This window comes from Numenius arquata, chromosome 6 (genome assembly GCF_964106895.1).
Source record: "Numenius arquata chromosome 6, bNumArq3.hap1.1, whole genome shotgun sequence".
Taxonomy (NCBI): domain Eukaryota; kingdom Metazoa; phylum Chordata; class Aves; order Charadriiformes; family Scolopacidae; genus Numenius; species Numenius arquata.
This window is the reverse complement of record NC_133581.1, coordinates 35,089,356-35,106,690: the sequence shown is the minus strand read 5'-3', so window position 1 is coordinate 35,106,690 and position 17,335 is coordinate 35,089,356. Positions and strand designations below refer to the sequence as shown.

The window sequence follows — 17,335 nt, the reverse complement described above, 5'->3', positions numbered from 1 at the left end:
GAATTCAGTCTCCTGGGCTGTCAATCTATCCTCTTTCATCAACATTAAATTCCTACATAATAAGTATGTTTTTAGAAACAAATTTTTATTTTTATGAGAAAACCTTTATTACCCACAGAAATCAACATGAAACTGCATTAACTATGAGCAAGAAATAGTAAAGCTATCAATTAAATTCAGCATTTTTTTTTCTGCAGTAGTGAAATCATCTGTCCATCCTATGAAATTGAAAAATGAAACCATTTGATATTTACACAAAGAGCAGAAAACCTGTCAAAATAGTATTCTACTGACCCCTGCTGGTTGTACAATGGGAAAATCATTTCATATGCAATAATCAGCTTTCTACTGTCAATTACTTTAAAATCTTTATTTTCTTGGATATGGGATTATCAAACATTTATATTAAGTAATGCCACTACATTTAGATGGGCAACTCTCTGGAGAAGTATGTAGTTACGAGTTATATATTAGTTATGAGCATCCCTTGCAGACAGGAGTATAAGCATTAAATCACTTTGCTTTTTTACTTCAAAATTTATCTTCACTTTTTTTAATGTTGTCATTATGTTTATTTTCCAGACTGCAGAGGAAAAAAATATCCGCAAGAACTAATTATGGTCACAGATGTGCCAAATAATGCAATATACTATATTCAGTCTTGGTCTTGTCTCTAAATATAAAGTAGAGCACTAAGAATCCTAAAATAGTTTTCTCTCAGAGGCCAACCATCAATTAAGATTTTGTTTTAATTTAATTAAAACAGATGTGGAGCTTTTTCTTCCTTTTGTGTTGGGGTGGAAGTATAGTGGAAAGACTGAGAGAAACCACTGTAGAACTGTTGTGTCCTAAGACCTTTTTGTGAAGAAAACAGATTCATTCACGTTGTGGAGTAAACTGGAATCTACTTTAAATCCTATTGTGCTCTCTTCTCTTCTTTCTCTTGCAATTTTGAATGCTATATTTATTGTGAAACAGATTACTGTTGATTTTTACCGTCTTACAATTATTGACAACTACTGCATAGAACAAAGACTTTGGATCTTTCCTTTCTCTCTATATAATCTCGGACTTGATACTTGACTACTTAAAGCTTCAAGTTTCGAGAGCATTGGTGCAACTACTTTTTACAGACAGACTGCCATATTGTTCCTAGCAAATTCTGCAGAAATTCCTACTAGCAGCGTTACAAGCAGAAGGTCATCTCCACTACTGGAGCAACAAGTTGCCTTCTAGCCACCTTTCAAAATGTACTGAAGCAAAGAACTCCAGTAAGACAATGATGGAGGCTGTATCAACACTTATGAAGTAAGCCAAAGGAAATGGCTTATCTGGGCAGAACAGGCAAACCAGACGTTTAGCTCACCAAATTGTGTCTGTCAGACAGTATGCTTTAAGAGATTTTTCTTTTCTCCAAATGTGTTCGTCTCTTTAGAAAATGTCTGAGAACAAGATATATTCCTTACAGTCATCTAAAACTATGCAACGCATCCTATACCAATGGACAACTGCTACCTAGAATCCAAAACTACAGTCAAAATCCTGTTTTAATATTAAATTGGAGAGGGTAGGAGAGGGGAAAAATGTCTCCTTGCACACCAGGTACTGCTGATTCTTCTGCAGATCATTTTTCATTTACATACAACCTATGTGACGACAAAACATACACTCAGATTATTTATCTAGCTGCTCCAACATACTTTAAAAGAACTACATTACTTTTCAGTTGTCAGAGCACAGAGAACCTAAGATAACCAAGGCTATTAGGCCTTCTTTTTTGGTTTTTTTTTGAGAAGCAGTTTGATTTTTGTTTTGGGTTTTTTGGGTTTTGTTGTTGGGTTTTATTTTGAAAGAGATTTCCCCATTTGGAATTTGGGTTATGAAAGTAATTTAAATTTTTCTATTGGCTTTAAATATATACTATAATGTAGATACTAAAAAAGTAAGCCCTGAATAGCAACTACAAAAATACCACCTCTTTCATGTTATTTCGTAACACAGCGGAATAGTGAAAGCCTCTCCCCAAAGTCAGAGTTCCAACATTACTGATCAGCATGAGAACACACATACTTACACCCTGGAACATTCTAGTGGAAATTCTTTAAAAATAGGATCAATGCAACTTTTTGGAAGACAACTAAAGGAAAAATGTTTCAAGAACCAACAATTTCAAAGCAAGTCTTGTTCAAGATGACACCATCCATATACCAAACATTTTGCTTCAAAATACTAATACAGAAAGAGTTATCTTATTCTTACAGAATAGATTTATATAGATGAAGAATTACAACAAACGCAGCCATAAAAAATTGCTATCTTACCTTCCTTTTTTAACCATTTCACAATGTTTCCTTCTTCCATTGTAGGAGAAAGTGCAGGCATGAGAACTTTAATACCAGGTGTACCTGTAAAACAAGCACATGATTGTCTAGACTAAATATTTTCTCAATATAATTATTTTCTCAGTTAACTGCTTAACACAAATGAAACTAAAAGTGCATGAATCTGAAAGATGACTGAACAAGAGACTCACTATGATGCTCTTTTTTAAACCTTACAACCAAGCACGGAATCCCAAGAGCACCAAGGAAAACAAGGCACTAGCTATAGAACATATTAGTTACACAGAGAACAAGGGCCAACTTGAGTATGAAGTCATAAATAATACGAAGTATTAAGCAAATTAAACTCTGTCTTAAGTAAAAATACGATGTAGAAACTTTGGATCTGATGAAGACAGCTTTAAATATTCATGCTGCTTCAGCTTTGATTCAACTAATCTTTAATGGAAACTTCCTCCACGACCAAATATTAGTGCATTATTAAAAAAATGCAAACTACTGTTTCAAGTACCCCTGAGTTCAGCCTGACCTACCGAACAATCCTGTGGGCATGCAAGTGAAACAGTGTTATATCATTTTTGTCCAACAGAAATGTAAACAGAAAAAAAAAAAATCTACAACTTGCTTAGAGCTCCAACAATGCACAAGCTATCATGTGTGGAATGAAAAAGGAGCTTTATAAAAAACATTAGAGAAAGAAATTCAGCAGCTAGCATGAAACTGTGGTTTCTTTTATTCCTTTTCTCCCCCCAAATGCCATAAATTTCAAAGCTGAGCTAGGTAATATCCCTGCCTCTTGTGTATCACGGGGACGTGTACTAAACCAAACCACATTTCCATTTTGGGGGGCTTTCCATACATAGCCCTGCATATGCTTAGTTCTGCCCCATCAGGGTGCCTCTGATAAAAACCTTGGTTAAAATGTTGTGCCACAGCCTCTGATTTACTCCAGCACACAAGTGAATGAGACAAGTCTCAAAGACTTGTCCTCTTATTTCCTGCTTTTTTGGCAGGAAAGATGTAAGCAAGCCCAGAGGAGAGTACACACACACAGACACACACAAAAACAGGCCAAAACTGCTGCAATCATGAGAAACTGAGCAAGAGGTACTGATATAGAATCATAGAATTATCTAGAGTTGGAAGAGACCTTTAAGATCATCTAGTCCAACCATCAACGTAACTCTGAAAAAAATATATCACTAAACTATGCCTCTAAGCACTATGCCAACCCGTATTTTAAATCCCTCCAGGGATGGTGCCTCAACCCCTTCCCTGGGCAGCCCATTCCAATGCTTAATAACCCTTTCTGTGTAAACATTTTTCCCAATATCCAATCTGAACCTCCCCTGGCGCAACTTGAGGCCATTTCCTGTTGTCCCATCACTTGTTCCTTGGGAGAAGAGACTGACACCCCCCCCCGGCTACACCCTCCTTTCAGGGAGTTGTAGAGAGTGAGAAGGTCTCCCCTCAGCCTCCTTTTCTCCAGGCTGAACACCCCCAGCTCCCTCAGCTGCTCATCACAAGACTTGTGCTCCAGACCCCTCACCAGCTTCGTTGCCCTTCTCTGGACCCGCTCCAGCACCTCAATGTCTTTTTTGTGGTAAGGGGCCCAAAACTGGACACAGCACTCGAGGTGGGGCCTCATCAGTACCGAGGAGAGGGAGACGATTACCTTGGCCACCTGGGCACACTGCTGGCTCATGTTCAGCCGACAGGCAACCAACACCCCCCCCCAGGTCCTTTCCTGCCAGGCAGCTCCAGCCACTCTGCCCCAAGCCTGTAGCGCTGCATGGGGTTGGTGTGACCCAAGGGCAGGACCCGGCACTTGGCCTTGTTGAACCTCATCCCATTGGCCGTGGCCCATCCATCCAGCCTGGCCAGATCCCTCTTGCAAAGCCTTTCTACCCTCCAGCAGGTCAATACTGCCACCTAACGTGGCGTCGTCTGCGAACTTACTGAGGGTTCACTCGATCCCCTCGTCCAGATCGTTGATAAAGATGTTAAAGAGAACCGGCCCCAAAACCGAGGCCTGGGGGACACCACTCGTGACCGGCCGCCAACTGGATTTAACTCCATTTACCACCACTCTCTGGGCCTGGCCCTCCAGCCAGTTTTTAACCCAGCAGAGCGTACTCCCATCCAAGTCATGGACAGCCAGTTTCTCCAGGAGGATACTGTGGGAGACTGTATCAAAGGCCTTGCTAAAGTCCAGGTAAACAACATCCACAGCTTTTCCCTCACCCATCAAGCGGGTCACTTTGTCATAGAAGGAGATCAGGTTTGTCAAGCAGGACCTGCCCCTCATGAACCCGTGATGGCTGGGCCTGATTGCCTGGGTGTCCTTCATGCGTTGCATAACGGCACTCAGTATGATCTGTTCCATGACCTTCCCAGGCACCGAGGTCAGACTGACAGGTCTGAGTTCCCCCTTCTTGTGGACGGCCGTCACTTTTGATAGATGCCAGTCAGCTCCCCAGTTTTCCAGGACTGCTGGTAAATGATGGAAAGTGGCTCAGTGAGCACTTCTGCCAGCTCCCTCAGTGCCCTCAGGTGGATCCCACCTGGCCCCATAGACTTGTTTATATCCAGGTGTTGGACCAGGTCCCTCACCACCTCCCTTGGGATTACGGGGGCTTCATTCTGCTCCCTGCCCCCATCTGCTAGCTCAGGGGTCTGGGTACTCAGGGAACCCCCTACTCTACTACTAAAGACTGAGGCAAAGAAGGCATTAAGTACCTCAGCCTTCTCCTTATCCTTTGTCACTACATTACCTCCCATATCCAATAGAGGATGGAGATTCTCCCAAGTCCTCCTCTTGTTACTAATATATTTATAGAAATTCTTTTTATTGTTCTTAACATCCAAGGCCAGGTTAAGTTCTAGTTGGGCTTTGGCCTTTCTAATCTTTTCCTTACATAGCCTTACAACACCTTTTTAATCTTCCTGAGTGGCCTGCCCCTTTTTCCAAAGGCCATAAACTCTCCTTTTTTCCCCTGAGTTGTGACCATATCTCTCTGTTCAGCCAGGCCGGTCTTTTCCCCCAAACGGCTCATTTTACAGCGCATAGGGATGGCCTGCTCCTACGCTTTTAAGACTTCCTCTTTGAAAACCATCCCAGCCTTCCTGGACTCCTTTGCCCTTCAGGGCTGCCTCCCAAGGGACTCTGTTGAGCAGGCTCTTGAAAAGACCAAAATCTGCCCTCTAGAAGTCCATGATGGCAGTCCTGCCGGCTCCCCTCCTTGCTTCCCTGAGAATCAAGAACTCTATCATGTCATGGTCGCTGTGCCCAAGACGGCCTCCAACTGTCACATCCCCCACAAGTCCCTCTCTATTTACAAACAGCAGATCCAGCAGTGCTCCCTCCCTAGTCAACTCCCTCACCAGCTGTGTCAGGAAGTTATCCCTGACACACTCCAGGAACGTCCTCGACTGTTCCCTCTCAGCTGTATTGTGTGTCCAGCTGATATCTGGTAGGTTGATGTCTCCCACCAGGACAGTGGCAAGCGATCTTGAGATCTCTCCCAGCTGCTTATAGAATATTTCATCTATCTTTACATTCTGATTGGGTGGTCTATAACAGACTCCCACCAGGATATCAGCCTTGCTGGCCCTCCCCCTGATTCTTACCCATAAGCACTCAACCCCACTGTTACCCTCAATTAGCTCTTGACATTCGTAACCCTCCCTAACATACAGGGACAGATGTTCACTGCTGAACCATGATGTGATACAGAGGATGGTATACCTCTACCCACAAATTCCTCAGTAGTATTCACTATAGTTTTTCTTCCTACTTATGCAGTATGTCAGCATTATGACATGTCAGATTATGAATGTATGACCAGAACAGTACCAGCCAGGCAGGCATCTTCTGTTCTGTCTCAAGAGTACTTACCCATCCTCAGGCTTCTAGTCATGGGCATGCAAGTGTGAGGACAGACTGGGGTGTAATCGTGCTGAAAACATCTAGCCAATTGTTAGAATCCTTTCCAACTCTTAGCCAAAGGCTAGATACTTGTATTTTGATTACGACCTCTGTATTAATGCTGATCTGCAATATTAAGAGCACGCCAAGGCCAAGCATATAATCCAATTTCCCCAAAGTTCAAACATTAAAAAAAGAAATAGGAATCTGAATTCCTAGATTGAAAGTTTCATTGATCTTATCAAAACCCACCACAAACAATACATCTTCCTTTCTCCTCTCTTCCTGTTCTTTGCCATAGTCTGTGGAATTTTTTCCAGATGACAGGTAAAAGCGTATCTTTTAATTTATTAAAGACCCCCAATCCTAGTACTCAAGACACTGATGATCCACCTCTTTCACTGATAAACTTTTGCTATGTTTATTTATCCTTTCTGCTAGGAAACTATATGTATTTTGCAGACTAAAATTGCCTAAGTTCTAGTTTCAGAAATATTTCTCATTATAGAAATCCTTCACATGGATAAGTGTCTATATAGACAGAGAGCAGGTCAATTCTTGCCTTTCATGCCTTTTCTTTCCTTGACAAGCCAAATAAGATCTGAAAAGTCCAATGTATTTAAGCAACACACCACCACAACCTCTCTGGCCCTGCAACACCATCTACCAGGCACAGCCAGGCAGCAGGTCACTTCAGTCTGCCAGCTGACTGAATCTGCTTCGTAAACACAGACAGGAGTAGTACTGCACAGCAGCAAGCTGTGTGCCATGTAACTGAGATTCTTCTGAGGACAAGGCTCATGATACAGCACATTCCTTGGGTTCACAGCACACTACATGTCTTGTCATTTGATCCAGTATACCAAAGTAGTATTCTGACATACAGCTTGTAATACAAGAGATAGTATCTTTTTGAACTTTTAAAGATAGTTATGAAACCAAATAAATACATCTTTTTAGATACTATTTGGGAAGAGTTTTCTTAGAGTAAACAGGAACAGCTTAAAAAAACTTAGAAATTGATCCTTTATTTTCTTCTTCCTCATTATCCAGACGAGAAAAGGCATGGAAAAAAACTAGAAGAATTTTGATTGGAAAAGCATGTGTCACCTAGAGTGAAAATGCTTCTCATTACTCCTTACTTCCAAGTTCTAAGAGTAACCATGATTAAGATCTCAGAGAAGACAATAACAGAAGTTAAACTTCAATAAATATACAAAGATTTAAGGAAATTAGAAGTGACCACCCTTGTCCTGTAATTCATTAAGATTAATACATCCAATAAATCTGGCCTTGTCTTTCACATTGATACAGGATTATGGAAGAATAAACCACTAGTAAGACAACGTAGGTATTCAACCATAAATATTTCAGAGGTTCAGTAGAATTAAAGACTTTACATAGTTTTTCAAGTATTTCTATTATTTCCACTATTATTTAATCTCTCTCCCCACACCTCTCTAGTGGATGGACCACAAGGCAGGGACTTAGGGAACAAATTCCCTCCCACTGTAAAAGAAGATCAGGTTCAAGACCACCTGAAGAACATCAATATACAGAAGTCTATGGGACACAATGAGATACATCCCAGAGCCCTGAAAGAATTGGCTGCTGTAGTTACCAAATATCTGAAGTTATGGCAATCAGGTGAAGTTACCAGTTACTGGGAAAAGGGAAACAGTGCACCTATTTTAAAAAAAGGGTACCTCTTCACTGAGTAAAAAACTGGCTGGATGGCCGTGCCCAGAGAGTTGTGATTAATGGGGTGAAATCTTGTTGACGATCAGTCACCAGTGGTGTCCCTCAGGGCTCAGTTTTGGGGCCAGTCTTGTTTGATATCTTTACTGATGATCTGGATGAGGGGATTGAGTGCACCCACAGTAAGTTTGCAGATGACACCAAACTAGGTGGGAGTGGCGACCTGCTGGAGGGTAGGAAGGCTCTACAGAGGGACCTGGACAGGCTGGATCAATGATCCAAAGCCAATGGGATGAGGTTCAACAAGGCCAAGTGCCGGGTCCTGCCCTTGGGTCACACCAACCCCATGCAGCGCTACAGGCTTGGGGAAGCTGCCCAGCAGAAAAGGACCTGGGGGTGTTGGTTGCCTGTTGGCTGAACATGAGCCAGCAGTGTGCCCAGGTGGCCAAGAAGGCCAACGGCATCCTGGCCTGTGTCAGGAATAGCGTGGCCAGCAGGAGTAGGGAAGGTGCCTCTGTACTGGGCACTGGTGAGGCCTCACCTTGAGTACTGTGTTCAGTTCTGGGCCCCTCACTACAAGGACATTGAAGTGCTGGAGCGTGTCCAGAGAGCCACCAAGCTGGTGAGGGGGTCTAGAGAACAAGTCGTATGAGGAGAGGCTGAGGGAACTGGGCATGTTTAGTTTGGAGAAGAGGAGGCTGAGGGGAAACCTCATCGCCCTCTACAACTCCCTGAAAGGAGGTTATAGAGAGATGGGTGTTGGCCTCTTCTCCCAAGGGAATAATGACAAGACCAAAGGAAATGGTCTGAAGTTGCGGTAGGGGAGGTTTAGATTAGATACTAAGAAGAATTACTTTACTGAGAGAGTGGTCAGGCCCTGGAACAGCCTGCCCAGGGAGGTGGTTGAGTCACCATCCCTGGAAGTATTTAAGAAGCATGTAGATGTGGCACTTCAGGGCATGCTCTAGTGGCCGAGATTGTGGGGGTCTTTTGTGTGTGTATGGTTAGACTCGATCTCAAAGGTCCTTTCCTACCATGAAGATCCCGTGATTCTGTGAAAAGGTAGAAAGGAGGACCCTGGAAACCACCGTCCTGTCAGCCTCACCTCTGTGCCTGGGAAGATCATGGAACAGATTCTCCTTGAAGCTATGCTAAGGCACACAGAGGACAGGGAGGTGATTTGAGACAGCCAGCAGGGCTTCACCAAGGGAAAGTCCTATCTGGACAACCTAATGGCCTTCTATAATGGACTGACTCCATCAGTGGACAAGAGAAGATCTACCGATGTTGTCTATCTGGACTTCTCCAAGGCCTTTGACAGAGTCCCCCCCCAACATCCTTCTCTCTAAATTGGAGAGATACAGATTTGATGAGTGGACTGTTCAGTGGAGGAGGAATTAGCTGGATGGTCACATCCAGAGAGTAGCGGGCAACGGTTCAATGTGCAGATGGAGATCAGTGACAAGTGGTGTGCCTCAGGGGTCTGTATTGGGACCAGTACAGTTTAATATCTTCATCGATGACCTAGACAGCGGGATCAAGTGCACGTTCAGCAAGTTTGCAGATGACACTAAGCTGAGTGGTGTGGTTGACACACCTGAGGATGCCATCTCAAGAGGAAGCTGGACAAGCTTGAGAAGTGGGCCTCATGAGGTGCAACAAGGCCAAGTGCAAGGTCCTGCACCTGGGTCAGAGCAACCCCTGGTATCAATACAGGCTGAGGGATGCAGGGATTGAGAGCAGCCCTGCCAGGAAGGACCTGGGGGTACTGCTGGATGAAAAGCTGGACATGAGCCAGCAACGTGCGCTTGCAGCCCAGAGAGCCAACTCTATCCTGGGCTGCATCAAAAGAAGTGTGGCCAGCAGGTCGAGAGAGGTGGTTCTGCCCCTCTGCTCTGGTGAGACCCCACCTGGAGTACTACACCCAGCTCTGGAGACTCTGGAGCCCTCAGCACAGGAAGGATGTGGACCTGTTTGAGCACATCCAGACGAGGGCCACAAATACGATAAGTGGGCTGGAGCACCTCTCCTGTGTGGGTTGGCTGAGAGAGTTGGAGTTGCTCAGCCTGGAGAAGAGAAGGCTCACAGGACTGTGGCCTTCTAGTACTTAAAGGGGGTCTACAGGAAAGATGGGAACAGATTTTTTTTTTTTTTTATAGTGACAAGACAAGGGGTAATGGTTTTAAACTAAAAGAGAGTAGATTCATATCAGATAAGGAAGAAATTGTTTACACTGAGGGTGGTGAAACACTGGAACAGGTTGCCCAGAAAGGTAGTAGATGTGCTGTCCCTAGAAACACTCAAGGTCAGGTTGGACAGGGCTCTAGCTGAAGATGTCCCTGCTCATTGCAGGGGCAGTTGGACAATATGACCTTTAAAAGGTCCCTTCCAAACCAAACCATTCTAAGACTATTTTTTTTCAAATGTGCAATGGAAACATTGTAGGAAACCTCTAATAATGTCAGCAGCCATCAACGATCTTGACACTTTAAAATGCATCAAGAGCAGAGTGCAAGTTATTTGCTCCCTCAAGTCACCAGGAGAACAACATGATCAGGATCATGCTCCGCAGAACACTTCAGCTGTGGAAGTGAGCCCAGTGTATGCATGGTTCACGTTCCCAGAAAACTGCATGAGGAAAAATACATATTTGTCTGAGCCTTCTACTCCCAGGTTAATTTTCCTTTTCCAAATCAGTCCTAGAAATTGATCTATTCTTTCCATGGTACTTAAAAGCTTGTCAGTTTAATATTACTTATTAATGTTTAGAAATTTATCCAGACAGTGTTCCTCTTCACACTGACAGTTCCCATTTGAATTATCTCCAAAGATTTTCTTTTAAAAGTTTCTTCTTGCAACCTCTCATCTTCAACCAACATACCCATTCTTAATACATTTTTTTCTGTATTATTCTGTGAATGCCTGTGTTCTTTTACAAAATCATGTTTTGTCTATAATCATTTTTCAAATACTACAAATTAAAGCATGAGTTTGCAATTTTCTTTACCCTTTATACGTTCACTCAAAATAGTTACAGCAAGTAGAAAAATAATACATTACAGGATGCAAAAAGTATTCTCCATTTAATTTGTCTAACTTGACAAGTCAACTTTGACAATCAAAACATGATTTTGAAGTCATATTCCACAAATATCAAGGACTATCTAGAACTAGTGAATATACTTCATTAAAAAAAGTGAAAGCATTCCACATTTCTAATGAGGAAAAAATATTAATTTTTAAACATGGTGGTTCACATGTTTCACTTCAGTAGAGTCACTTGATCCATTTCCCAGAATATGCTCCATACTTTAGCATAAGTACAAAATTGAGCAACTACCACAAAACAGTCAATTCTATTCCTTTGATCAAGTTAGGAGAGAAGATCCAGCAGCAAGTACACACAGAGTGTGGTAAAAAAAAAAAAAAAAGGCAAACCAAAAAACACACTCACAAAAACCACCACAGGATACAAAGCACAAGGAAGAATACAAAAATCAAGGCACATGCCAAATCTGAAAAAGACAAACGTCCATTTTCTATACTATTGTGCCTCACTGCAAGAGCATTAACTGTAATTGAGGAGCAGCGCTCAAACTGACCTTAGAAGGTATATGACTATGTCTTTAATAGCAAATACAGTAGGCTAACAGTCTTCTCAGGCACTTAATGACTTACTACTAACAGTCACACTAAAATAAAACCACATCACACATAATCAACCCACTTGTCACAAGATACAAGAAAAAAAAAAAACAACAAAATCCCCCTTTCCTTCATTCTTCCCTAGCTTTCCACCAGGAACACAGAATATTTGACTTGTAAGGCCCAGGCAACTAAAAAGGCCTGTTGAAAACTTTTCTGCTACCTGAGAAAGGCCAATATATCGTATAGCTCAAAGGAAAATTATTTTTTGGAAAAAACCTACAGTGTTCCACTACTCATGTTTGGGAAGACATGGGGAGCTGAGGGCTACCCAACAGCTTCAGCAGGCAAGAGAATATAAACCCTCTTAATGAGATAACATTACCTCTGTGCCACTGATGTAAATCCAAGTACTAGCAGAATAGTTCACTCTGCATCACAAAACAAGAGTAAACAATGTTCACCTTTCCACTTCTAGTTCCATGTTTTATGCTGTACATAGAGTATTAGAACTCAAATAGCATTCTTTCCCTTCTCGACCTATGGAAACACTGCAGTGTAATTCTATCCTTGAATCTGTAAATATATTTAGAAACTGTAAGGAAAATAAGTTTGAAAGCTAGCCCTATGCTCCACTTTCTTTGAAGATGTTAAATACAAGACCTTGCAAGTTTTGGGTAACAAATTTTACTATTACCTGAAAGGCTGCTAACATTTTACTTCAAAACAGAATTACATATAAATATTATACTATTCTATGTGGTGATTGCATTCAGAAAAATGAATATCTGGCTGTAAAATTCTGAATTGTGCCTGCAGACTTCGAACATATTGCAAGATGACCACTGATGTCATAGAAGTTTTCCTTTAAACTGTTCACTGAAAGTTCAACATACTGCTTAAATTACACAAAAAAAAAAAAGCACATGGAAACATTTTGTTTCCCAAATGGATTGAAACAAAAAAGAATCTAACAGATACTTTCTTTTTAAATTAAGACCTATGATGTATTAGTTTACTTACAGTTGCTAAGCGTTAGCAAATTCTGCTGTAATCTCCCACATGGGAGTGATACTCATTTTTCATCTATTTTATTGTTTGTGGTAACTACAGCTGAATGTTGATTGTTAAATAGCAACTTAGGTATAAGGCATAAAGCTAGCATGAATTATTTAGAAAATTAATTGCAAACTTCTAGTCAGTTGCAGCAGGCAAGTTATTCAGTAAATACACACATAAAAACTGAACCAGCAGAGAGCTGAGATTTTATCCGTACAATGGAAAACCACATGCAGGGTTGTTTGTTTTCCCCTCCTCTCCCAACTCCTACACTCATCAGCAAAACTTAAAATCTATTTCTAGGCTGCTTTTGCTGGCATATTAAAGAAAGAAAAATATTCCTGACACTGAGTAAATCTTGGGGGCAGAGGACTTGAAAGAACATGACACTGAAAATAGTAATAAATTAGCTCAATTTAAAAATTACTGGAGATATCTAGGGAAGAACATTATGTTCAGAAATAACACTGATAACATGGATAGCCATGGCAGCAAAAAAGTGAACAAAGCATACCAACAAATTGCTTTATTTCTATTACTTTTCACAGAACTTCCTTTTTCTCCTGACTTCTATGCAGCCTGATCTGAACTGCAAACAAAATTATACAACAAAATTATAGTAGTTACAGCATCCCTTACAGTAACACACAAGAAAAGGATTTCAGCAACAGACTTGGCAATGCTGTGGCACTGATTATAAAGCTCAATTTCAAATTACTTTTAGTTGTCTGGAGCTCAGATACAGTCAGTAAGTTCATTGAAAAACCTCCCAGAGAACACATTTACTTTAAAGCATTCAAGTAATGTTAGTAATTTCATAGCTACAAAATCAAAGTGCTTTTTAAACAAGAAAGGCATTTCTTCTCTCTACAATGTATCAGAAATCTAATTTTGCCAGGCAGCACAATGATTGCATTTTGAATGAGGCCAATTCAGGGAAAATTCAGCCTGGAGAAGAGAAGGCTCTGGGGAGACCTTATAGCAGCCTTCCAATATCTGAAGGGAGCCTACAGGAGAGCCGGAGAGGGACTCTTTGTCAGGAAATGTAGTGACAGGACAAGGCGTAACGGTTTTAAATTGGAAGAGGGGAGATTTAGATTAGATACTAGAAAGAAATTCTTTCCTGTGAGGGTGGTGAGACACTGGAACAGGTTGCCCAGGGAAGTTGTGGCTGCCCCATCCCTGGAAGTGTTTAAGGCCAGGCTGGATGGGGCTTTGAGCAACCTGGTCTGGTGGGAGGTGTCCCTGCCCATGGCAGGGGGGTTGGAACTTGATGATCTTTAAGGTTCCTTCCAACTCTAACCATTCTATGATTCTATGAAAAAGTTTCAAGCCATGCCTCTTGTTCCACATTGACTTAGTATCAATCCATCATACAACCAAACGGAGCTTATCAGTCTTCTGCCCCAGCTGTTCATGTTCACACTTCTATTCATACCACCAATAGTACTAACAATCATGCTGCTGCTCAGTTATCCAGACTGGGCAATGGACTTTGCTGGAAGTTAACCTGATCACAAAACCAAATACAATTTCAGTCAGGTTAGCTTCCTGATCTGGCAGCTCATACAACAGTATGAACAAAATAAACATCCAACATGGGCAGTGGGAAAACTAGGATAGAATTTAAGTTGAGTAAAAGCTACTGTGGAACTACAATACAAGTGTTTATGCAAAGGAAAGGAAAAAATGAGGTGCACCTCAGCTCCATTTCCTCCACTCCTTTCTCATCCACCAACCTATCCATTCTGCATGCATGCATTTCATGCTCATGCATAAAGATGCCCATGATCAGATAAGTTCAGTAGTGTTGAAATTACGAGGCTTGTTCAGCAGCACAAGAACAGTTACTACAACAATGGTCTCCTTTAAAAGCTGTTTTAGTCACTTTTCAGTTAATGATTGTACATATCCAAAAACCAGGCTTAAATGTGTCTCTAAAAAAAGGAAGCAATCTTACAATGAACAATTCCCTTCACCAAATAATATTTTCCCTTGTTAAATAAAAAAAAACCAACTTGTGCTAATAAAAGGAGTCACTGGATTCACATAGGTTAGTTGCACTGTACAGGCAGTCCTTACAAGCACTCTGGGAAGTAAATATTGTTGCTTTTTCATTATGGGTAAGCAAAAAGTTTTGGCAATTCTCCAGACAGAGCTCATCTGCACAATACAATTTAGAGCCGTGAACATATGAAAATTCTGAACTCCCAGTCACCATCCATTAACTTTACAGCTATCATCAGTAACTGTTATGTAATATCAATTATCTGATTAAAAAAAAAAAGGAGAAAGACTCAGAAAAACTTCACATAAACAGTAGCTGCTATTTTAAAGAAAACCATCTGTGTATGCAAGAGAATTTGTTCTTGGTGACACATTTTAAGAATTGAGTCTGGGCATGACATTTCTGCCTCCTTCCTTCTCTTCCATTAAGAGATTCTATGCATGTTTAGGCTGTGTATTAAACTGACAGAAGAGCAGATCGGTAGACCTCTATAGCATCCTATTAACTACAATCTGAGAATCTCAGTGAAATCGGATTTTGTACTTAAACTTATTCAGCGTAACACAGGTTCATGGCCTCTTTTTCACCTCCATTGATGTGGAAACAGCTACAGCATTGTCAAACCAGAAGACCTGCAATGAACTAAAGACAAATGCTTTAATGTGCCCCACCTGAGAGATATTTCATGATGTCCCAAGCCATACTTCACAGTCAGTAGAGAATTGAAATATTTACTCCAACCTGACATGGCAAGATTAAGAAACATTAAAAACAAAGAAAAAATGACAGACTGTTAACATAAAGGTTCATTCCATTTTTCTTTGTTCCTTGTAATCAACAAAATAGAAATTCAATTCTGAATTAATCATTTTGACTATGCAAAACAACTTTCTCCCTCCTACCACCACTACAGAGTGACAGAAACACACAGAGAAGCAAAAAACTTAAGTGACAAACAACACTAGATCCCCATAAATCAATACTTAAAATGGTGGCATTTTCAGAAACAGAAAGTGGAGAAATAAGAATAATGCTAAAACAAAAGTGACTTCACCATATATTCTCAAACTAGGAACCAAGAATGAGTTTTATGTCCAAAGGAGCTGTATTTTACCAGAAAGTTACAAGTTTTTCTCTTTGTTTTCATTTTAGAGACTACAATAAACATTGAAGAAAAATGGTGTCACTGAGATATGCACCACCTTGAAAAGCAAGTAAGCAATACTAAGATGGTTCAAAGAAACAAGTTAATGAGGAATAAGTTAAAGGTGTGATATATCCACCTTAATACATAAAATCTTACTGTAAGGAAGATAAAGAAGTGTCACTCATTTCCATATCCGAAATTAAAAATTTAACTCCAGCTATATATTAAATAAGCCCTTCATACCACAAAGATATAAAGTACTACACTAGATTGCCTCGGAGGACTGTAGACAAGATATCTTTAAGCTAGATAATAAGACTAATACAGAGATAGCTAATCCTGCACTGGACAAAAGGACAAACATATTTTATGAAGGAGAAAGCAGATTTTTTTCTAATAAAATTTGAAAATAACATTTGTTTCAAGATAAAGGATAGTTTCTCTATATCATACACAGCAGGTTTTGCAAAGGAAAAGATTTTCATACTGCAAAGCAACAAAGACAACCAGTGCTAGAAAGAAGGGTATACTGAGATCTAAAACAAAATTATTAACAACTTTCTAGACTACTACTGAGTTTCATTATAGAATGCACAGTTTTATTACACAAGGTTAGCAAGAGCTCGCCTCTTTATAAGTGCACTTAAAAATCAAAGACTTCAGGTATTTTATGCTCAGTATCAAACCAATACCTAATAACAATGTACCTGATTATTGTCTAAATATTTTACATATTGTAACTAACAGATGAAGTAGGTAAAGAGGAAACTACATTTCATTTTGGGCATTTCATCATGTTTTCCTAAGACTCTTCCCACATCTCTTAGAGACAGAGGAAAATACGGAAGGTAAGTAGACCATCTGCCTGGTAATTCTGTAACAAAGTCTTGAGAAGAGAAGTTGTCTTGAAAGGCTGTTGCCATAGCCCCATAGATTGATTTGTATGAAATCCAAACTCCGCTTCAAAAAAAAAAAAAAAAAAAAGTCTTTTCAGAGGTTAACTATACTTACGCTTAGAAAGCACTAAACTATTTTCAATTGTAAGGACTTTTTTTTTATCCACAGCAGAATATTTAGATATTTGAAAGCTTAATCTCCCATCAATCTGTTTTCCTCTCTAGACTCCAATTCCTTCTATCTCAGTGATCACGTTTTCCAGACCTTTAATAATTATCACGGCTCTCTCTGAATTCACTCCCATCAGCTATACCCTTCTTGATGTACTGCCAGTACCTCCGAAGACCAAACCAAAGAGCACCCTACCGAGCTAACCCACCTCCATAGCCTCTCACCCACTTCCCAATCGGCCTTTCCTGCTGAGTACATCAACGCCCCTTTCGGCCTTGCCACCCACCTGGCTGGCACCAGGCACTCGCACCTCCCCACCACCTCGCACCGCCTTTACTTCTCCCCGCGCACCACCTATCCTCATTCCTTACTTAACGTCGCAGCTCCTCCACAAACACCTTCAGTACGCCAAGAGGGCAGACCCCCGACTAACAACGAAG

General features: G+C 40.8%; 1 protein-coding gene across 1 annotated transcript in view; it reads right to left on the bottom strand.

The window, feature by feature from the left end:
• Window positions 1–17,335, bottom strand: part of PDHX (pyruvate dehydrogenase complex component X) — a 55,724-nt gene that overhangs the window by 38,191 nt on the left and 198 nt on the right. Inside the window, exon 2 of the mRNA XM_074150008.1 lies at window positions 2,322–2,405. Coding sequence (XP_074006109.1) covers window positions 2,322–2,405 — 84 coding nt within the window. The remainder of the gene's footprint in view (window positions 1–2,321; window positions 2,406–17,335) is intronic.